Below are 24,337 nucleotides of genomic sequence, written 5' to 3' on the forward strand. Positions count from 1 at the left end.
TTGCCAAGTATCCATCAATCACCCCTTCTTCCATGCCCCATTGGCTATCGCCTCTCCCGCCCCGCGCCCTCCTCTCGCTCTTTTGTAACCATTGGAAACCAGCCTGGTTACGCGTCCTTTCTGCGCCCCGTTGTTATCGAACTACTCCGAGAGCCGACCAATAAGCGAGCTCTGCCAGCGTCACGTGAAGGGGGGCGGTGCGGCGAAAGAAACGCTGTCACGTGGCTCCGTGGAAGGGCCGGTTTGGGAATCCGCGGCCGCTTCGGGGGGCTGTGCGAGCGACGGGAGGGGGGTTGCCGTGGCGGTTGCGTGGCGGCTCTGAGGGAAAGTGGGCGGGCCTCTCCGCCGGCCTGGCTGCGATGTGGGGGATGAGAATTCCTGGGCCGCTGTTGCTGGCCGAAGGCTGTGCCTGGGACCCGGCTTCGCGCGTTTGTGTCCTCCTCGCCCTGCGTTCGCGGTGATGAAGCACTGGTAAGAGACTTACTCACTGCTCAGGCTCTTGCCCTTTGTGTGGCTCGGGTCCTGCTTACTTCGGGGCTGGCACATAATAGTAACAATGAGAACAACCATGAGAATAACATTAAGACTGTCTGGCGTGGTGGTAAAGTGGCTTAGACCAGCGAGTTGTTGTTCAGTCGTTCAGTCGTGTCCGACCTTTCGTGACCCCATGGACCATAGCACGCCAGGCCTTCCTGTCCTCCGCTCTCTCCCGGAATGTGCTCAAGTCCATATCCATTGCCTCGGTGATGCTATCTAGCCATCTCATCCTCTGCCGTCCCCTTCTCCTTTTGCCTTCAATCTTTCCCAGCATCAGTGACTTTTCCAGTGACTTTTCTCTTCGCATTTGGTGGCCAAAATATTTGAGCTTCAGCTTCAGTATCTGTCCTTCCAATGAGCACTCGTGGTTGATTTCCTTTAGGATTGACTGATTTGACCTCCTTGCAGTCCAGGGGACTCGTAAGAGGCTTCTCTAGTGAGATCTGTGTTCAAGTCGTAGAACTGGCCCCATCTTGGGCCAGTGACGTGCACACACGCTCGGTTTAATCTCCCTCACAGGGTTATTGTGAGGGTATGTGGAGTGGTGGGGGACTAGACATGGGTTGGATCCAGGATTTGTCTTCTGTCAGCGTAAAGCAGCCTTTCCCAACCTGTTGCTCTCCAGATGTTGTGGACTTCAACTCCCATCAATCCCAGGCAGCATGGGAGTTTAGTCAAAAGCACTAGAATTCTGGGAGTTGTAGTCAAAAACATTGGGAGGGCACTGGGTTCGCAAAGGCTGACGTAAGGGGTCTGCTCATGGAAGGTGCCTCTGCTTGATCTTGGGGGGGGGGGTTCCCACCGCCTCACAACACCCATATTCAGCAGGTTCCGCTGATTCTCGGTGTAACACTTGCAGACCACGCTAAGGTCTTGTGTTCATTTTGTGGTAAGATACAAATTTTGAAATAATGTAACTGGCAGAAACAGATTAATCTAACAGGTCTAGTGTGTTCTGGAAGCATGGTGGTGTAAAATCTCATGGCCATGACAGGAATTCTGTGCATCTCCCTTCCTCTATTAAGTACAGGCTCCACAGATCCAACTTCTGAGAATATTTCATATACATTTTTTTTGTAAATCCTTTGTGAGAACTTGTGATCTAGCATGTCCTTCACTGTGGTACAGAAATATGTATTTGGCCCAGATAAAAGATATGGTGCTGCACTTGCTGTTCTGTACACTGTAAAAGTTATTTTCCAGAACTGCAACATTTTTCAATGGGGTGGCCATATATTTGTGTGAATCATTGTAACAGACAGTGCTTAGTGGTCAGCTTTACAGAAGGAGCTCTTTATTAAGCTGGTATTGAAAGAATGAAGTTTGACAGCAAGTACTTATTGACTGTACTCTCTTTTTCCTCCCATTATTTTAGCAATAAGACAGCATCTGCATCAATCTGTTCCACTGTGGTATGTCTATGATTGGAACTCCAGGATCCGTCTACAGGCTGCATTTGTAAATTCATTTGGTGCTCTGAATGGCTATTGGATAGGGATGTATAGTCTGATGGCCAATTGCTGCAACTGGCTAAAGCGGTGGCGAGAACCTGTCAGGTAAAAAAAGGAAGTATACATGTAGAATAGTATTTTTTTCAATATATTGGTCTGAATATATTGTACACAGCAGGTGTCACAAAGAATACATTTGTATAACCTTGAGGCAATTAGCCTTTCACAAGAGATCAGAACAAGGGAAATTACTATCTGAAATATAGCAAGAAGTTTTGTGGCAACTTGAATCTAAAGTGGCATAAGCTTACCTGGGCTGCAGTCCACTTCATCAGATACATGAAGTGTTATCCTGAGCTGTAAGTAATGTATATACACACACATATATGTGGGGTAGGGGAAAATGAAATATAGAAAGTGCAGATAGTACCAAACTGACCCTACTCCAGATCCCCCCCCCCGCCCCGCCCCATCCTGTTGGCCCTATGGCAAAGATCTAACTTTTGCTGGTTACTCAGTGGCCATGTTTGTACAGAACGCTATGCCAGGGTTCTGGAAAATTCTAGCTTATTGTTCACAAGCAGAGTGTTGGTTCATGCTGCCTGATTGCTCCTGCTTAACTCCTTCTGCCAGGAGGCTTGGCTAAACCAACCAGAAACTCACCAAGAAGGGTTTGTTTGTGTTGTGTCTGAACCAGGTTTCGTGGCTTGTTGCTCCCCTAACAAGTCAGGATTTGTTCTTGGGGTATGATTCCTGGCTTGTCTGAGAGCGAAAAGCCAGGAATCCTAGTTCAGGTGTAACATTCAGCTTTTCTTTCCTGGGGAGATCCTTATTTGTTTAGCTGATTCCGCTGCTGGGAGGAGTCAAGAGGGAATAATTGGAGCAGCATGCACTAGCATGCTGCTCATGAATAATAAACCAGGATTCTCCAAAACTCTGGCTTAGCATTCTGTGCAAATGCCTTCCCCAACCTGGTGCCTTCCAGATGTTTTGGACGACAACACCCAGAATTCCTGACCATTAGCCATACTCGCTAGGGCTGATGGGAGTTGAAGTCCAAAACATCTGGAGGGCACCAGGTACAAAATATTTCCTTAGGCTGCAATCTTATACACTTATATGAGAGTAAGCTCTCTTGAATCAGAGGAATTCTGAGGATTGTGCTGCATAGGATTATATTGTAAATCGTTCAGGCATTTGTGAACTCCTCTTTGTGGTATGCAATACTATAAGCTAAAGGCAACTGAACAGTGGCCTGACCCAGATTAATTTTGGCTGTATTGCTACAAAGCATATTTTTATTTTTGCTTTATTTGTGTTATATTGTGCATTTATTGATTAGTCAATTACAAGCAATTACATATATCTATAAGTTGCTATGACAGCTCTGCCTATAAAGTGGATAATTTATTTTTAAATGAGAATAAGGTCAATAAGATCCTATGCATGTTTAGACAGAAATGAGTCTTATAGCTCCCAGCTAGCCATGCTGGCTGGGGAATGCTGGGAGTTGTAGGACTTTTTTTTTTGTCTAAACATGCACAGGATTGTGCCCTAAACTGCAAAAAAATCCACACTGCTGAATTCCTAATTATAAAAAATAAAGAAGCAGCGATAAAACTTGCTGAGTAGGTGTCTGTATTGAAATGGACAATATATTGTGCAAGTTTCATTTATAAATTCATACAGATAAAAACAAGGATATTTGTAGCTTTTCAATCACATTTGGACAAAAAAAATAGGTGAAATCATGTGCCAACGCTACTAGTTTTGGGTTGTAGCATTCAGTATGTATATTACTTGTTCCTTATTCTGAGATTCATTGAATCCATATATTTAGATGACAAAAACGCAGCCCTTGGCAATAGATCCTTAAAAGGTACTAGACCGCAAGAACATATTAATCACTTTCATGTGGATTTAATGTTTTTTAAAAAATCAACCCTAAGCACAATTATTTTTAAATTCCAGACTTTTAAAAAGGAAAAAAATCATTTTAAAGCATTTCCACTCCTCTCCCCCCAAAAGGCAGTGGCAGGGCCGCGGGGGAGAGCACCCGTAAAAGGTTTATATTGGTGTCATCCCTGTTCACATTCTTATTTGCCAATTTTTAAAAAAAAATCTCTTTGCCCAAACTGATACCATATTAGACTGGTTCACACCTGAAGGTTCCTGTGTCTCTCCCCCTCTTCTCTAATCCAGGGCTTAATATGACCAGGGCTCAGCCTCTGTGCCTATTTTTACTGATGCATTGCAAGAACATGTGACATATCAAAGCGAGAGACAATCTGGTGTAGTGGTTACAGTGTTGGACTGGGACTTAGGAAATCTGGGTTCTAGTCCCCACTCAGCCATGAAGTGCGCTTGGTGACTTTGGTCCAGTCACTGACACTCAGTCTAACCTACCTCACAAGGTTGTTGTGAGGATAAAATGGACAGGAGGAGAACCATGGATTCCTTGCAAGAGGAAAGAAGGTGGGATATAAATGTAATAATATTTTAAAGAGCCTCTGAGCATGTGCAGAGAGCCTTATTGAGTCAGCATAATAAGCAGGTGGGGGGGAGGGGATATGGTTAAAAGCTATCTAGGCATAGGTGCTGTGACTGCACTTTAATATGAGGAGTTGGTAGCACCTCTCCATATTCTCCAAGTGGGACAAACACACTGAATGTTTAAAAAACATTTTTTGCCCCCAAAGCGCAGATAAGCTTTTCAGCTGAAGGTGGACATTTCTTTGACCCCATTCAATATTCAGAGCTTCCTTGGTACCTTTTTCCACTGCTACAGCTCAGCCAAAGAACTGGAAGTATCTGAACGTTGTATGAAGTTGTTTTCCACTTTATAGGGCGAGTTAGCATGTCACGATAAGCCACCCTGAAAATAAGCCACAGTGGGTTCATTGTTCGCTTGCTAATCCATGTTACTCCTGACAGACAATCGGGCTCTTTACGGCTTGCTGTGGCTTGTTTTCCCCTTAGTCTTCCTGCCCATTCTTGGCCTTTGCGGCACAACCCCTCTCATATTCTCGCCCCTACAGAGGGAAACTTTTCTGACTTCCCACCCTGCTCCGATAGCTACCCCTTTTCTGTGCAGTTTTTCAGTTCACACTTTTTCTCCTGGCGCTTTGGAAGTATGCAGATGGGTTCGTTTTATAATTTTTTAATTTTTCTGTCATTCCCAAATACAAAGTACTTTCTACTGTTCGCTGTTTTCTTCCTTTTGTCTTAGCAGCACCGTCATCAGTATCACCTCTAGGTGTTGATATCCCACTTGTCAATTTCATCCTTTCACTGTATCAAGTCTTGAACTGACACTTGTCAGTTTCTTCTCTGCTTTGGTGCTTGCCTTGGCCACAAACTCCAAAAGTGGCAACTAAACAGGACAGAGCTATTGGGATTCGTGGATGTAATTACTGCTAGAGTATGAGTGTAATTACTGTGGGAGTATGGCTGTACTTACTGCAAAAATGGGTTTGTTAGTTTATGCCTGTCATTTGGAAATGCGTTTTTTTCTGTCATTAGGAATTCCACTTCAGCACTTCCATTGACAGCAAACTTTGAAAGCTGTAAGTGGAAGCCCCAAAGTGGAGAAGGTAATTTACAAGCAAATTGATGAGGCAAATGTACTATTGCAGACTCTACATATTGGGCAGGCAAATCTGCAAAAAAATGGGGCAAAAAGAAAAATTACAAACACATTTAGGTATTTTTGAAGCAGTGCAAAAAAAAATAAAAAAGGTGGTGAGAGCGTTCAGGACATTCCCAAGTGTCATTTCTGTATCAGCGGAGGGGTGGACATTACTGAGGAGGGAGGCTGGAGGCTGCTGTAGGGAGATAATCGAGGAGCAGCTGGGCTTCTCGCCACTCTTGCCAGGAGATGTAATTGCTTGGGCCAAGCCATCATGCTGGGTTCCGACGTCACAGCAAGGCACTCAACAACTCACCAACAAGCCATGGGTCCCAGGGTGATTTGTAAACCACCCCAGCTACCCACCCTCTCCGGGTCTGAACATCATGACAACCTTCGCCGGGCAAGGGGAATTATGCTAATTAAACAGCTCATGACAGCACATATGGTGAGGGAAAATAAACCACTGTGGCTTGTTTTCCCTCTGTGATCGTGCAAACTTGCCCATTAACTTGGCTGCAGGGCAAGCAGGAGACATTAAACAATAGAAAATAAGAGCAGAACAAATTAGGTTGCTGCAGTTAATTGAAGGAGCTGGAATCAAATGCAAAGATTGCCACTCACAAAATAAAACATGAACCTTGAAGCAGGAAAGTACTCTGAGTGGAAAGCTGACTCTGTACAATCAATTTTTCCATGTACTATCCTTATGTGTGTGGCTTTTTTATGTTCTAAAATTCTCCTCACACATATAGACACTAGTGACCTACTGCACGTTGGAGGCTCTGCTGGTTGCATGGTGGTGATGCTTACCTTGCTGTAGGCCAGAGAGGAAATGGTTATTTGCATGTTTGCAAGTATGACTAAAAACTTAACTGCATTATTGGAAAAAAATATTTTCCAGTTTGAGTTACGGTTATGCTGGAGATGTAGAGGGAAAAGAGACTCCCTATATTCCTTTGCTGGTACTTGTTGTTTGTTAGTCTTCCCCTACTTCTGTTTCCCCCTTCATGGATCACTGCCTTGTTGTGGCGAAGGGGCTTGCGTAACTCACTGAAGCCATAAGCTATGCCGTGCAGGGCCACCCAAGACGGACTGGTCATGGCAGAGAGTTCTGACAAAATGTGGTCCACTGGAGAAGGAAATGGCAACCCACTCCAGTATTCTTGCCAAGAAAACCCCATGGAACGTATCACAAGGCTAAAAGATATGACGCCGGAAGATGAGCCCCTCAGGTCGGAAGGTGTCCAATATGCTACTGGGGAAGAGCAGAGGGTATTTCCAAGTAGCGCCAGAAAGAGTGAAGCGGCTGGGCCAAACCCAAAAGGACACTCAGCTGTGGATGTGTCTGGCAGTGAAAAGAAAATCCGATGCTGTAAAGAACAATATTGTTTAGGAACCTGGAATGTCAGATCAATGAATCAAGGTAAGCTGGAGGTGGTCAAACATGAGATGGCAAGGTTGAACATCGACATCTTGGGAATCAGTGAACTAAAATGGACAGGCATGGGCGAATTTAATTCAGGTGACCATCATATCTACTATTGTGGGCAAGAATCCCTTAGAAGAAATGGAGTAGCACTCATAGTCAACAAAAGGGTGGGAAAAGCAGTACTGGGGTACAATCTTAAAAATGATAGAATGATCTCAGTACGAATCCAAGGCAAACCATTCAACATCACAGTAATTCAAGTCTATGCCCCAACCACTGAGGCCGAAGAAGCTGAGGTTGATCGGTTCTATGAAGACCTACAACACCTTCTAGAACTAACACCAAAAAAAGATGTCCTCTTCATCATAGGGGATTGGAATGCTAAAGTAGGAAGTCAAGAAATCACCGGGATAACAGGCAGGCATGGCCTTGGTGTACAAAATGAAGCAGGACAAAAGCTAATAGAGTTTTGCTAAGAGAACATGCTGATCATAGCAAACACTCTTTTCCAACAGCACAAGAGGCGACTCTACACATGGACGTCACCAGATGGTCAATATCGAAATCAGATTGATTATGTCCTTTGCAGCCAAAGATGGAGAAGCTCCATACAGTCAGTAAAAACAAGAGCTGGAGCTGACTGTGGCTCAGATCATGAGCTGCTTCTTGCAAAATTTCGGCTTAAATTGAAGAACGTAGGGAAAACCACTAAACCGTTCAGGTATGACCTAAATCATATCCCTGATGAATATACAGTGGAGGTGAGGAATAGATTTCAGGGATTAGACCTGATAGACAGAGTGCCTGAGGAACTATGGACGGAGGTCTGTAACATTGTTCAGGAGGCAGCAACGAAATCCATCCCAAAGAAAAAGAAATGCAAGAAAGCAAAGTGGCTGTTTGATGAGGCTTTACAAGTAGCTGAGGAAAGAAGGGAAGCGAAAAGCAAGGGAGAAAGGGGAAGATATACCCAACTGAATGCAGAGTTCCAGAGAATAGCAAGGAGAGACAAGAAGGCCTTCTTAAATGAACAATGCAAAGAAATCGAGGAAAACAACAGAATGGGAAAGACTAGAGATCTCTTCAAGAAAATTGGAGATCTCAAGGGAACGTTTTGTGCAAAGACGGGCATGATAAAGGACAAAGAAGGCAGGGACCTAACAGAAGCAGATGAGATTAAGAAGAGGTGGCAAGAATACACAGAAGAACTATACAGGAAAGATCTGAATGTCCCTGATAGCCATGATAGTGCGGTCACTGAACTTGAGCCGGACATCCTAGAGAGTGAAGTCAAGTGGGCCTTAGGAAGCATTAGTAACAACAAAGCTAGCGGAGATGACAGTATTCCAGCCGAGCTATTTAAAATCCTAAAAGATGATGCTGTGAAAGTGCTGCATTCAATATGCCAACAAATCTGGAACACTCAACAGTGGCCACAAGACTGGAAAAGGTCACTTTACATTCCAATTCCAAAGAAGGGCAACGCCAAAGAGTGTTCAAACTACCGCACAATTGCGCTCATTTCACATGCCAGCAAGGTGATGCTCAAAATCCTACAAGCTAGGCTTCAGCAGTATGCGAACCGAGAACTACCGGAAGTACAAGCTGGGTTTCGAAGAGGCAGAGGAACTAGAGATCAAATCGCCAAAATTCGCTGGATCATGGAGAAAGCAAGAGAATTCCAGAAAAACGTCTATTTCTGCTTCATTGACTACGCTAAAGCCTTTGATTGTGTGGATCACAACAAACTGTGGCAAATTCTTAAAGTGATGGGAGTACCAGACCACCTTACCTGTCTCCTGAGAAACCTGTACGAGGGTCAAGAAGCAACAGTAAGAACCAGACATGGAACAACCGATTGGTTCAAAATTGGGAAAGGAGTACGACAAGGCTGCATATTGTCACCCTGCTTATTTAACTTATATGCAGAGTACATCATGAGAAATGCCAGGTTGGATGAATCAGAGGTTGGAATTAAGATTGCTGGGAGAATTATCAACAACCTCCGATATGCAGACGATACCACCCTAATGGCAGAAAGCGAAGAGGATCTCAAGAGCCTCTTGTTGAGGGTGAAAGAGGAGAGTGCAAAAGCTGGTTTGAAACTCAACATTAAAAAAACGAAGATCATGGCATCTGGCCCCATCACTTCCTGGCATATAGAAGGGGAAGAAATGGAAGCAGTGACAGATTTTACTTTCTTGGGCTCCAAGATCACGGCAGACGGTGACTGTAGCCATGAAATTAAAAGACGCTTGCTCCTTGGGAGGAAAGCTATGGCCAACCTAGACAGCATAGTAAGAAGCAGAGACATCACCTTGCTGACAAAGGTCCGTCTAATCAAAGCTATGGTTTTCCCAGTAGTAATGTATGGCTGTGAGAGCTGGACTATAAGGAAGGCTGAGCGCCGAAGAATTGATGCTTTCGAACTGTGGTGCTGGAGAAGACTCTTACGAGTCCCCTGGACTGCAAGGAGGTCAAATCAGTCCATCCTAAAGGAAATCAACCCTGAGTGCTCATTGGAAGGACAGATAATGAAGCTGAAGCTCCAATATTTTGGCCACCTAATGCGAAGAGAAAACTCCCTGGAAAAGACCCTGATGCTGGGAAAGACTGAAAGCAAAAGGAGAAGGGGACGGCAGAGGATGAGATGGCTAGATAGCATCACGGATGCAATGAATATGAACTTGAGCACGCTCCGGGAGAGAGCGCAGGACAGGAAGGCCTGGCGTGCTATGGTCCATGGGGTCACGAAGAGTCGGACACGACTGAACGACTGAACAACAACAACAACAACTTCTGTTTCCCCATCTATTTAATTTTTCTGTGTTTCTTTTCAGGGTGGTTTACAACACCTCTTAAAACAAGATTTAAAACAATATAAAATCAAACATTCCTCCATAAATGAATGTCAGTCATACCAGGCTTGGAAAACAAAATAGAGATGCAATTGTTGCTCACCATGGTACTTGTATATTGTAGGCCAAAGATGTCTCCAGATCAATAGGAGATTTTATTTGTGTGATTTTCATCTGATTTGTTTTGGTGGGCACCTGGGAAGGTGTCCGAGGGTACATTGGTGTCTGCAGGCTCTATATTGCGTACCCCTGTGCCAAGGCTTGTCTCCTGTCCTTGTGCTCTGCTCAAGGTTTTGCCTCCTCTATCAAAATTAAATAGAATCCATCTTCTTTGACTTCTCTAACGCTCTCTTCTCCCCTTTCTTTCTTCCTGTCTCATCTGGTGAGTTAAGTGCCTTATTATACTCATTTAACCCCCTTCATGCCCCCATGATCTTATCTCCTCCTAACGTCTAGTTGCCATCTCCTGCCATTATGTATCCCCTCCACCACATTAGCAACCATCTTTCTCCTCTGGCTCCTTCCTGTCAGCAGTCAAAACATGCAACTGTTTTCCCCTCCATTCTGGCTTCTGCTGCCTACACTCCACTGAAACCACGGCCATGAAAATAATTTCCCACTTCACTGTCAAATCCAAAGGCCTCTGTTCAGTCCCCATCATCCCTGTCCTTTCCACCTTTGATACAATTTATCACTCTCTTCTGCTTGATTCCCTTTATGCCCTAAGTTTTTGTGTCCTCAGCTGATTGCCTGCCTATCTAATCACTCTTCCATTGTTTCCAGGGATGGGTGGGGTGCTCTTCCTTTGCTTTCCCTCTCCCTGTTGGGATCCCAGGGTTTTGTACTTGGCCTGTATATCAATATCTACTATCCTATATAATGAACTGAATTCTCCGTGTGGCTCCCTATGTTGCCCAAATGCCACTGCTCATAAACAAGAGAGGAATCGGCAGGCTTGGAGAAAGCCCAAGCTTTGCAGAAGTACAAAAAAAATCTTTGGGGCGGGAAAACCCAAAGGGAGAGACACCCGCACCCCAAGAAAAAGAAACCTATTCCAGTGAGGACTAAGCATAGTCCTTAGTGGAAAGTGGGAGGCTTAGATGGAATGCGGTATCTTGAAAGTGGGCATGGCTAACTGGCTGAAACCCTGAACGGGAATACTCCACACTGCAACATCTTGTTGCAGGTTTGATTTGTTGCCAGTCCAATGCATTGTCTCTGGGTAACCTCATCAAATCCCATGGCTTTCAGCATCACTTGTATGCTGGTGCCACCCAGCTCTGCCTCCCTACACCAGAACATTTACCTTCCACCCATTCCTGTATCTCCAAGTGCCTCACTGATATTTCCTCTTGGGTGCTGCAGGTCCTCTCCTCGTTGACTTTCCTCATTCTTTGACAACATCACCATCTAATCTGTGGACCGGGCATGAAGCCTGGTTTCTGTTTGACTCTTTTCTCTACGTTCTCTCTCTTCTCCCCCCACCCCTTTAGTTTGTCACCATGTCATATTCCTTCTCCCTTTACAACATTACAAAATATTTTAATGGGAGGGGAAAAGACTGTGTGTTTGCCATCAGGGCTTGACTGTTTCCACCTGCTTTGCCACACCCCCAGCGTCAGGAACCTTCATAAGGGAGCTGCTGCTACATTTTGGTATGTGTGATGGTGTTTGTGCTGTTTCATGGACAGCTTGTGGACATCAACCCATATTGCCTTTCCTGGCGCTGTGTTGCCAAGAGACAGCCAGGAAAGGAGTTCCATTAGGGTGCCCTTTCTGGGCTCAGAACATGGGACCCTGGTGAGATGAGAGTCTTTTTGCTGCTTGAATTGCCTTGTGGTTTTTTCTTCCCCTGTTTTGCTGTGTGTTTGATGTGTATGTTATTGCTCGATATCTTAATGTGAACAATTTAGTGAATTGTTTGACGCGAGTATATGTTGTTATTGATACTAGATATTGTTATCTGACCTATTAGTATGTCTTATGCTTATTTAAATTTTTATTTGTTTTAAATGAACCTTGATGAAGTTAATGTTGTGATGTAATATAATTACGTTGATTGCATCTGTTTCTTTTGTGAACTGCTTTGAGGACAATATATGAGGACAATATATGCTTTGAGGACAATATGGGAAATGTGGGATACAAATAAATTGACCATTACTAAAATATGGCCCTTTTTCTCTGTCTCCTCGACCAAAACTCTGGTCTATGCCCTGGTCATCTCTCTGATCTTCTCTTGTCCCACTTTTGTGCATTCATATCTGTTCAGCAAAGTTTGCTGCCAAAATTATTCATCTCTCTCATGGTTCAGTGTGATAACTTTCCTTAAATCCCTTCACTGTCTTCCCCTTATCTCTCTATTCTTGTATTCTGTTACATTCTTTCCTGTGATCTTCACTCATCCAGCTCCACCATCCTTAGCCATCCAAAGATTTCCTGTTCCCTGAAATGACACCGCCCTTGCTCTTCCATATGCCTGGAACTGTCTCAGTGGACCACCTCCCTTCTGTCATGTCTCCTCAAGTCACCTTTTCCAGGAAGCCTTTGGAATATCCCCCTAGTCCCAATGCTGTATTGTACATATAGCTGAAATAATAGCATATTCTGCCTCTGTCTGTTCCTGCCTCTCTTACCCCCTTCCTCTGTTTCCTTTTACCTATTTTAGATTTTTTTTGTAAGCCCTTTGGTGTAGGCACTTGTCAAGCCTGTTCTTTGTAAAGTGCCACGTTATATAGTTTGTGCTATATAAATAATAATTGATACTTGAATGATTCCAAAGCATACATTTAAAGATGTCTTCTAAAAGGACTGTGATGCTTGTTCCAGGAAAAACAACTGAAAGTACTATTTTCTTCTTCTATAATTCAAAGGAAAGTGACATTAATCATGGTGGGTCTTGATAATGCTGGGAAAACTGCAACAGTGAAAGGAATCCAAGGCGGTAAGTAACCTCTTTGTTTTGATCCAATCATTCTTTGGGAAATTGTCTTATCAAGTATTACAACAAGCTTCTTTGGTGTTTAAACCTGACCCAGTTTTGGATTTATCCCATTGTCTAAAGTTTCTGGATAGCATTAAAGTGTTATGAACAGTGTAGACTAACTAAGTAAACTAAGAGCAGTATCTAATGCTGCCCCTGCACCAGCAGAGGCAAAACACTCATTTCCAGAATAGAACAGATCAGCGGAGCTCCCATCCGCGAGCACCACTGACCTATTTGTTTCTGGAAACAAAGGTTTGGGCTCATTTCTGGGGTTGTTCTAGGAAGCAGTAGCTTCCTGTTGCGCCAGCAGTGGGTCCTGCTGGTGAAACATAATCGGTGGAGGTGCAGGGGCAGCATTGGATACTGTCATAAGGCTTTCGCTTCTGCTGAATCTGAAAAGCACTTCAAAGCACACATCCTCATTACATGCTCCTCCTGACATGGTGGAGAGCTGTAAAGCCTTTGCTGGGATCAGAAGTCCTGCACTTGCAGAGTTAGGACTAGTGCATATACCCTTACAGAGGAAAGCACTCTTTGTAAGGAAGTAGAATGCCATGTCCTAGCTCTATATTTCATAAAACTGAAGGAAAATACCTTTGGTAGTTGTTTCAGGGTGCAATCCTGTCGGATCCGTCCTGGGTACTTGTAAGCCTCTGAACTTGGAGGCTTATGAGTATCCAGGGCAAAGCAGGAGGGGCAACTTTGCATTTTAGCTAGACAGGTGTTTTTGCCCATCTAGTAGAGGCTTTGGGGAGGGAGAGGGAAGGAGGTTGGGGACAGCTCGTTTCCCTATGTCCTTGGTCCCATCCCCTCCCCCCGGCATGCCCCCGTTTACCCCTCCATGAGCTCGCATTTGCAAGCTCGTAGCAGCAGTCGCATCGGCAGCGAGGGGGAGGGGCCAAGGAGTGCAGTTTCCTAGCTCAGGGCTCTGACCTCACAGCCTGGAAATTAAACAACCCCATGTCCCCCAGTCACTGTCTATTACTCCCCTAGGGCACAATCCTACGGAGATAGACATCAGCCTCCGAACTCAGAGGCGAATACCTATCGAGTGCAGGGTGGCCAGAGCATGAAGGGAATCCTGTCCTCCATGCTCCAGCTGCCCTGCATTTTTGGCTAGATGTGATTTCGGCTGTCTAGCTGGGGAACATCAGAGAAGGAGCAGGGGAGGCTCTGCAGTCTCCTCCCCTGCCTGCTCCCAGGAATGCCCCCTTTTCCCCTCTCTGTGCTCCGTTTCTGTGCATGGAGACTGGCAAGAACCACACTACCTACAAGGCAGAGGGGGAAGGGATGGGGAGCGCAATTTCTGGGAACCGAAAAATCCTATGGCTCTCTAGACACCATCTAATGGCCGTAGGATTGTTCTCCCCATCATTTAAGGAATTGCTGACATAAATTAGTTTTAATTCCAGGAAATATGTAAAATATGTCTTCAAGTTAATAAGGCATTTCATTATAGGATGCCTTTTTGGTTTAGGATAGAAAATCAATTATTTTCCTCTTCCTCTATTTTTTCCTCTTGCATGTGCAATAACTCCTATTTACTGAAATATAGCAATGAGCATACATCAGTAAATTTTACATAAAAATCAATCTTGTAGATATAACCTCTTTTATGATATTGACTCGAGCTATAATTAGGAAAAACTCAAAGAAGGAAATTGTGTGTCCATAACCAAGTGTGATTCTAATGACATTTTTATATTCCCATTTATAATTAGGAAGGTACCTGCAATTTGCCACATCACTTTTATCTCCTCAGCCATACAAATCTGTATCAGCATGATTTTCTCTCTCTTCCAGCTTCAGTAAAATAGCACACAGTAAAATAGCACACATACAGGCTGTGAATTGGATAAAACTGTTGTATTTGAGCTGTGGGGAAGTTGTTGAGCTGCGTCTTTAAGATGGTTACTCAGCAATTTGCTGATATCCCTGAAGACTTTATTTATGAATTAATCTAGTCCATGATAATGATAGGTTTTTCCTATGGGAAAGAAACTTTGATCACTTTCTTCCTCAAAACCTTTTATCCCCGTCTTTTTGTTATTTCAGTATGACCCAGCTCCAAAGGGCTCATGTACATACACACAAGGGCTTTTCACTTTTCCTGTTTCAGTGGCAGCTCCCCACACATTCTTTAAAGCCACCCTTGGAGGTTAGGGGATCCTCTGCATCAACAATACATTAAATGCATGTGGCTAAACCAGAAGAGAAAATCACCCTACTCACCCTCTGGCACTGTTTGTGTGGAAGCACTTTGCATGTACCTCTCTGGATTCTGGCCTGTAAAACAAATTCACATTCTGATTATTCCCAGGTAGTTCAGCTCTGGCAGGCAGATGGCTAATAACAAATATCCTTATTTATTTTTAATCTGGATTGACATTTCTTTAGGAATATGAAGTCAATCAATTCTCCTCCCTGCTTTTATGGTACTTATGCTTCAAAACCATTGAGCTCCAAACATACTACTTGGCTCTTTCAGATCTTGTGTACACCGACTTTGGTTTGCATGTGAACTAGGTGGTGTTAACATGAATGTTTAGTTATTTTACTATACAGTGTCTTTAAACGTTTAAGTTTTTTACTGTTCTATTCTAAAGGCTGAAATAATAGACTGCAATCTATCATGTCAGAATAGGTCAGGTCATCATAAATTTTATTTGTGTTCAGTGTCCCAACACTGGAAATGCACAAACACAGCATCTTGAGTATCCTTATATGTCAACTAGACATTTTTCAGTCCAGTTGTAATATATGTAGTTATTATAAAAGAATCATTAATAGGTCTCTGAAATTCATGGTTAGGTGGTGTTTTGGTAGAAGGGGTTTCAGTCCTTCCTCTTCCTGTTATTCTTGTCCTGAAAGCCCTGAATTTTCTCCCCTAGCCTAGAGCATTGCCTTCTTTCCTTTGCCCTCTCAAATTTAGCTCAGGTTTGGGGGAGGCATAAAAAGTTGAAACACATTGCCCCCTCTCAAAACTTTATCCTGAGGTGGAAGATGTTTCTCCCTTCCTCTCAACTAGTTGCCTGGCTTTTCTCTGACATGATTTGAGGGTGACAGAATGAATGCTGGGAACTATTTGTTTTATATAGGCAGATGCTACCTTAAGAATAAAACAAAACTATTAGTAAAATACCTTAAAATTCAAAACTCCAACACCCCATCCTCTTCCCTTAAAGTGGCCAACATCTATAATAGACAGGACAATGGGATATAATAAACGTAAGTATACAAAACAATTATCATGTAAATGTAAGAACTGTTAACTATTCAAATTGCATCACAGCTGTCTCTCATAATGCGTATTATCTTTTGTTAGAGTCCCCTGAAGATGTGGCACCAACAGTTGGTTTTTCTAAAATTGACCTTAAGCAAGGCCGGTTTGAAGTCACAATCTTTGACTTGGGAGGTGGAAAGAGAATTCGGGGTATCTGGAAGAATTACTATGCTGAATCGTATGGAGTGATATTTGTTGTGGATTCTAGTGATGTGGAGAGAATGGAAGAGACAAAAGAAACGATGTCAGAAGTTCTAAGGCATCCCAAGATATCAGGGAAACCTGTATTAGTGTAAGTAACATAAATCAGTGTGTTTAAATACTGATCTATAACTTAATAAATATGTTTCTTAAAACATTCAGAGCTTGTGGTACTTCCTTTGTGAACTGCCTTTAAAGCTGGATATTTTCTTTCCAAGCATAACAGAGCAGGGAAATTAAACTGTATTGTGGTGCTACAGAAGTCATTAGAAACTATGTTTTCAATCTGGCTGTTGTCTGTGCAAGCTCTACAGAAATGTTGTATATAATGTTCCCATATGTTTTTTATATTCCAATACTGCCTGTAGTGGTGATTCTAATTGTTTTTCTTAATATGACGTTCAAACACAAGTAATATGTCCCTTGCATAAGTCTTAACATAAGTAAGTTATTAGCAAATTCTTAGTATTAATGAGGTATGCATGTTCGACACAAGAGGGTGCAAGTGATGCATTATCTAAAGGCCCTCGTTTCTGGGAACTTATATTATCGAACAGATTTCTCATAAATTAGGCATGTGTGAAGGTCTTACCCCATCACCCAGAAATATGTTTGGTGTAATGGTGAAGCAGAAGGTAAATAAGCTGCAGTTGAGACACTTGCAGAGAAAAATAGCACTTGGACTGTGTAGGGGACTAAAGAACAATGTTGTTGTTCAGTCGTTAAGTTGTGTCCGACTCTTCGTGACCCCATGGACCATAGCACGCCAGGCCTTCCTGTCCTCCACTCTCTCCCGGAGTGTGCTCAAGTTCATATTCATTGCATCGGTGATGCTATCTAGCCGTCTCATCCTCTGCCATTCCTTTCTCCTTTTGCCTTCAATCTTTCCCAGCATTGGGTCTTTTCCAGTGACTTTTCTCTTCACATTTGGTGGCCAAAATATTTGAGCTTCAGCTTCAGTATCTGTCCTTCCAATGAGCACTCAGGGTTCATTTCCTTTAGGATTGACTGATTTGACCTCCTTGCAGTCCAGGGGACTCGTAAGAGTCTTCTCCAGCACCACAGTCCGAAAGCATCAATTCTTCGGCGCTCAGCCTTCCTTATAGTCCAGCTCTCACAGCCATACGTTACTACTGGGAAAACCATAGCTTTCCTCCCAAGGAGCAAGCGTCTTTTAATTTCATGGCTACAGTCACCATCTGTGGTGATCTTGGAGCGCAAGAAAATAAAATCTGTCAGTGCTCCCATTTCTTCCCCTTCTCTATGCCAGGAAGTGATGGGGCCAGATGCCATGATCTTTGTTTTTTTAATGTTGAGTTTCAAACCAGCTTTTGCACTCTCCACTTTCACCCTCAACAAGAGGCTCTTTAGAGCCTCTTCGCTTTCTGCCATTAGGGTGGCATCGACTGCGTATCTGAGGTTGTTGATAATTCTCCCGGCAATCTTAATTCCGACCTGTGATTCATCCAACCTGGCGTTTCTCATGATGTACTCTGCATATAAGTTAAATAAGCAGGGCGACAATATGCAGCCTTGTTGTACTCTTTTCCCAATTTTGAACCAATGGGTTGTTCCATGTCCGGTTCTTACTGTTGCTTCTTGGCCCTTATACAGGTTTCTCAGGAGACAGGCAGGATGGTCTGGTACTCCCATCTCTTTAAGAATTTGCCAGAGTTTGTTGTGATCCCCACAATCAAATGCTGTAGCATAGTCAATGAAGCAGAAATAGACGTTTTTCTGGAATTCTCTTGCTTTCTCCATGATCCAGCGAATTTTGGCGATTTGATCTCTAGTTCTTCTGCCTGTTCGGAACCCAGCTTGTACTTCCGGTAGTTCTCGGTTCACAAACTGCTGAAGCCTAGCCTGTAGGATTTTGAGCATCACCTTGCTTGCATGTGAAATGAGCGCAATTGTACGGTAGTTTGAACACTCTTTGGCATTGCCCTTCTTTGCAATTGGAATGTAAACTGACCTTTTCCAGTCTTGTGGCCACTGTTGAGTGTTCCAAATTTGTTGGCATATTGAGTGCAGCACTTTGACAGCATCATCTTTTAGGATTTTAAATAGCTCAGCTGGAATACTGTCATCTCTGCTAGCTTTGTTGTTAGTAATGCTTCCTAAGGCCCACTTGACTTCACTCTCTAGGATGTCCGGCTCAAGTTCAGTGACCGCACTATCGTGGCTATCAGGGACATTCAGATCTTTCCTGTATAGTTCTTCTGTGTATTCTTTCCAGCTCTTCTTAATCTCATCTGCTTCTGTTAGGTCCCTGCCGTCTTTGTCCTTTATCATGCCTGTCTTTGCACAAAATGTTCCCTTGATATATCTCCGATTTTCTTGAAGAGATCTCTAGTCTTTCCCATTCTTTTGTTTTCCTCGATTTCTTTGCATTGTTCATTTAAAAAGGCCTTCTTGTCTCTCCTTGCTATTCTCTGGAACTCTGCATTCAGTTGGATATATCTTCCCCTTTCTCCCTTGCTTTCCGCTTCCCTTCTTTTCTCAGCTACTTGTAAAGCCTCATCAAACAGCCACTTTGCTTTCTTGCATTTCTTTTTCTTTGGGATGGATTTCGTTGCTGCCTCCTGAACAGAGTTACAGACCTCCGTCCATAGTTCCTCAGGCACTCTGTCTATCAGGTCTAATCCCTTGAATCTATTTGTCACCTCCACTGTATATTCATAAGGGATATGATTTAGGTCATACCTGAATGGTTTAGTGGTTTTCCCTACGTTCTTCAATTTAAGCCAGAATTTTGCAAGAAGCAGCTCATGATCTGAGCCACAGTCAGCTCCAGGTCTTGTTTTTACTGACTGTATAGAGCTTCTCCATCTTTGGCTGCAAAGGACATAATCAATCTGATTTTGATATTGACCATCTGGTGATGTCCATGTGAAGAGTCGCCCCTTGTGCTGTTGGAAAAGCATGTTTGCTATGATCAGCGTGTTCTCTTGGCAAAACTCTATTAGCCTTTGTCCTGCTTCATTTTGTACACCAAGGCCATGCTTGCCTGTTATCCCGCTAATTGGTATATATGTTGATCTAGATCAGGCTTTCCCAACATGGTGCCCTCCAGATGTATTGAACTACAACTCCCAGCATGTCCCAGTCAGCATGGCTGGCTGGAGCATGCTGGGAGTTGCAGTCCAACATATTTGGAGGGTGCCAAGTTGCAGAAGGCTGATTTAACAACAAATGCAAGAATTTTGGGAGGTGCAGCTTGATGGGCTGAAATTCCCCTTCTCGTGCAGTGTTTACAAATAAAGGAACCCTGTTCTCCTTGGCATCTGGTTTTGTCTCGTGCACTCTTTTATCTATCTTTCTACTTTTGTAAAAACAACAACAAGAAAACGCAGGTCCAGCCTATGCTTGGTAAGGACACACATCTGTGAGCATGTCTACAGAATACTTCTCTATGTTTAGGAAATAAGTTATTCTGGAACATGAATGGCTTGGAAGGAGAGGGAGGAAATTTAGCTCTAATGTGCTACGCCAACTGTTTCTCACTGCAATTTGGGCTCTTTTTTGCCAGAGGAAAGGGTGGACTATCTGTAAAGTTGGCCCAGAAACTAGCACTCTAACCAAACACAAGGGAGCAAGTGTGCATAACTGGAATTGTTTAGTCAAGGTGGTGCCCATGTAAGGCATTTAGGGAGCAAAAGAATGAGATCAGAGCTTTTTCAGAGAATGGAGTTCTGTTCAGAAGGTACAACAAAATAGCTGTTGAAGAGTGTACTGTCAAAGGCTTTCCAGGAATGGAAAGAGGAACAGAAGTAAGAGTTGTGGGGTGAGTGGCATGGCTGCACAGTGTAACTTAGGCTTCAGAGGAGGTAGGAGGAAGAGGGGGATTGCAGTTTGAAAAGCAGTTAGAAGATATATTTACCAATCTTCCCTTTATGCTCTGATCAAATGTGAATATGTGAGATGTGAAGACCCAGAAAAAAATGTTTTTTTCCCCTGAAGACTTTTTCTGTCTTGCTAATAAAAAAATGGAAATTCATTTGGAAAACTCATGGAAACATGTTACCATTTGAAAAGAGCAAATTGGTTTTTTTTTAAAAAAACAAGGTTTTATTCAGTCAAAATGTGTAGCTTGAAGATGTTTCTGTAAGGCAAATGTACAACATTAGAGAATAATTCCAGTGTAACCTCTGTGTAAACAGGGAGAGCAGGGATGGGGAACCTCCAGCTCACAGGTCTAATCTGACCTGCGGAGATTCCTCATCTAGTTTGCAGAGCCCCCTTGGATTCCTCCAGGGGACAAAGCTTGGACTCCAAGTCCTTTTCCCCCTGGAGGACTCTCTGCAGTTATATTTGATCAGTGATCAGAAATAACAGCAGGGATTCCCCTTTGCATGCCTTTCAGACTCAAGGCAACTTGGGTGTTCTAAAACAGCTAGAACTGGTGTAAAAAACAAACAAACATGCTTGAGTGGTAGTGGGGTTTCTGGAAAGTTATTTTCCAGGTGGACCCAGAAGAAATGATTGTCTAACAAAAGAAAGGCATCTGGACTTCTAACAGGGTGTAGTACTTTTTGGAGAAGTCACTTACAATCTCAAGGCTTTCTTTATCCAGTTGATAGGCTGGTACCATGAGGCTTTGATTAGATTAGAACCAGAGGATGGTTTGGCATTTAATGATCTCAGGAGGCACCATGCTGTCTGAATAGTAGATGTGGCTACTCCTTTATCCATTTCAATTGAATGAGCAGGAAATTTTCAAGTTCAGTTTGCCCTGGTTCAATTTGCCTTAGGTCTCTTCTCGCTCGTCTTCCCAGGCAAAATGGAACCTTTTGAGCCAAGACACCAGTGAGGGAACACACAAAATGGTGGCAGAACTATGCTTACAGCAACACCTCCCCAAAAGTGGTGGTACTATCGGCTCAACCACTTCAGGTCAGGATGTGACCAACTTGTGTGTCCTGATCAACTAGTTGACCATTTTTCCTAGTGTATGTATTTGCTGCTTCTAGTAGATCTTGAACATACTCATATTTGCAGCACTGTCTCCATTTTTAGTGATGGTTCATCGTTAGCCACCTTGAATATTTGTAAGAAAGGCAGGGTATACATGCTGAAAATAGCGATAAATTAGCAACAATTTAGTGGAAAGTTCTTAAAATTGTTCTGGCAATTGCTATCACATGGATTAATTGAACCCACTGAAAGGTATTTTCCATCTTGATAATAAAACCTTCATGGGTGACATTTTGGCAAAGTGACACGTGGCTTGAATTTTGACCTGCCAGATATACATGGCATGATCAGTTAACTGTGTTCTAATACAGATTTCTTAAGTTTTCTAAACAAGGAACCGTATGTCTGTAATGCTTCATTATGACTTCACCTAATCAATCACCAACTCTGCTGCTGTTCTGAATCCATCTTTAAATGACTAAATATTTTTTTTATTAGACTAGTCTAACCTGTAAAGTACATGCAGCTAATTTATTTGTATATTGATAATTGACAGGGTACTAATTAGTGCTTAAAACACACCCAACAAGTGTCACAGCTAATGGAGAGAACTGAGCTGAGTATGTTGAAAATGCAGCTGAGATCTGTTCTATCCTTTTTCCAGCTTGTGCTGAAGAGTGACAGGAAACAATTAAGTCCACGGAAAAGAATAATCTATTTCTAAACATAAATGTCTGTGATGTGCAGTGCGATCCTCTGCATATTTACTCAAAAGCAAGTCTCACAGTGTTGAATGGATGCAGAGGGTTTAGATATGGAGTGCTTAGTTTCAAATATCTGTTTAGCCATAAAGCTCAATGGATTACCTTTGGCATTATCTATCAACCTAAACTACTTCACAGGAATGTGAGAACTTTAACTCTGAAAATAGAAGCTATAGATAATTTACTTCTTAGTAAGTATGTTTAGGATAGTAGCCTTAGTTAAATTAATATTGATTATGTTACATTTTCTTTGCCTATTTAATATGCACTATCACCAGATCATTCTGCAATGCTACTTATCTTCTCAGTGGCTTTAGTCTTTGGCATCTGTAGTAAATGGACACTATAAACACCAGTATTAAGTGACCACATTGTTGGTAGACAATATTTTATATGAATCATAGAATCATAGAATAGTGGGGTTGGAAGGGGCCTACAAGACCATCGAGTCCAACCCCAAGGTATGCATGGTACCTTGCACCCCTGCCTATATTCCCTTATATAAGCCTTCCCCAACCTGGTTGTGCTGACTAGGGATGATGGGAATTGTAGTCCAACACATTGTGATGGTGCCAGGTTGGGGAAAGCTGTCTTATATCATGATGTGAAAGTACATTTTTCTAAGTTGTAGAGCCTCAGATATACTAAAGAGTTACTGTCTATGTGAAGCCTAGACATTCTCAGGGACCAAGTACACTTCATCCAACAATCTCTTTTTTTTAAAGCAATTGACATTTGTGAATACAATCCTAGTAAAACAAGAAAAAGGCCATTCTGGTGTAGAATATAGGGATTAGAGATGGAAGGCCTAGTTTCAAATATCTGTTTGGCCATAAAGGGCAATGGATTACTTTCGGCATTATATATCAGCATAAACTACTTTAGAGGGATGAGACTATCTGATTACTGAAATCTGAAGCTATAAGTACTAAAAGCAAACAAATTCCTAAGGTGTATTCTTGCTTAATAGATTTGAATCAGTCCCAATATCTTTTCTGTGGATATAGGATACTAAATTGGGATCTCAATCAGTTATCTCGATCCATATATTTTAGAAGAGAACATTCCAATGTCAGATTCTGCCAACAAAGTTTAGGATGGAACATATGTTGCAATGACCATGGGGTGCTAACAAAAATAGTATCCCTCTGGCAAGCTCTCCACTCCCAGCTGTAGCATTTAGAATGGCTTCCTATGTGCGTAGTCACTATTAAATTATTGTAACTGTGTTATCATAAGCCACCTTGAACATTATCATAAATATTTTAACAAATAAATACATGGAGAATCCACAAATCCCTACCAGCAGCTGTAAAAAACATAAATCTGAGGTGTAGGAATTCTCCATGTGATGGTAGCCTTTAGCATACTAAGCCATTTGATAAGTAAAGGGTGTATATAAACTGGGCACGGGGAGGCCAGTCTTGGTTGGACTTGTTGTGGTAAGCATAAAGTGTGTACTGACCATAAGTCACCTGCCTGTTTCCACTCCGTGACTTCCTGTTACTTACTTCCATTTTAGTTTTTTATTATTTAAATTTTTCTAGGCCTTTAAAAAAAACTTTATTGTATTTGTTATTGTTTTTAACCGGTTTTATTGTGTGAGCTGCCCTGAGAATTTTTTGTTATAGGGCGGCATATAAGCAAAATAAATAAATAATTACTGATTAGTTGTGTAGCCTGTGAAGCCCTGCTTGAGCTACAGGTTGAGTACAGTTTGGGAGCCATAGCAAATTCCAGCAGTCTGATACGTGTATCTGTATAATAAGCAAAGTTGCTTCTGTTTACATATTGACTTAGTTCACACGGCATGGCCAGCTCATCGTGGGTTATTTAACACATGATATGAGCTGCAGCACATACAGCCACCATTTTGAGTATGCAACCCCTGATCAGGGCAATCGGGGGTTGCGCCATGTCATGCAAACCTGGCCATAGATTAGTAGTAGGGTTATGTGAGGGTTGTTTAACCCTTGAATAAGCCACTATGGCCAAGTTTGCATGACATGGTGCATCCCCCGATTGGGGGTTGCATATTCAAAATGATGTCTGCGCATGCCACATGTTGTGTGAACTGGCCCATAGTGTATGAACAAGTGAGTTTTTCAACATAATTTTGCAGCATATCCCACCCTCACCCACAGGAAGAGTGTTCAGGTCCCCAGACAGCATTGTTCAGGACTTCTTAGGTGGGGATGAGGATAGTTTCAGGAATGGAGAAGATATAACAGACACTTTTTTCTTTTTCACACACCCCACCCAACCTTTCCCCTGCTGTGGTAG

At 42.7% G+C, this 24,337-nt stretch overlaps 1 protein-coding gene across 4 annotated transcripts in view; it reads left to right on the forward strand.

The window, feature by feature from the left end:
- Window positions 1–213: 213 nt before the first annotated feature.
- The window catches only part of ARL13B (ARF like GTPase 13B), a 62,950-nt gene continuing 38,826 nt past the window's right edge, over window positions 214–24,337 (forward strand). For all 4 annotated transcript variants that reach the window (XM_084843392.1, XM_084843393.1, XM_084843395.1 and 1 more), the window contains exons 1-4: window positions 214–471; window positions 1,913–2,093; window positions 12,780–12,850; window positions 16,218–16,467. In XM_084843392.1, coding sequence (XP_084699518.1) covers window positions 2,035–2,093; window positions 12,780–12,850; window positions 16,218–16,467 — 380 coding nt within the window. In that variant the 5' untranslated portion in view covers window positions 214–471; window positions 1,913–2,034. The remainder of the gene's footprint in view (window positions 472–1,912; window positions 2,094–12,779; window positions 12,851–16,217; window positions 16,468–24,337) is intronic.

The sequence above is a fragment of the Heloderma suspectum genome, chromosome 3 (genome assembly GCF_057233095.1).
Source record: "Heloderma suspectum isolate Gila_16-S chromosome 3, 16-S_ref, whole genome shotgun sequence".
Taxonomy (NCBI): Eukaryota; Metazoa; Chordata; class Lepidosauria; order Squamata; family Helodermatidae; genus Heloderma; species Heloderma suspectum.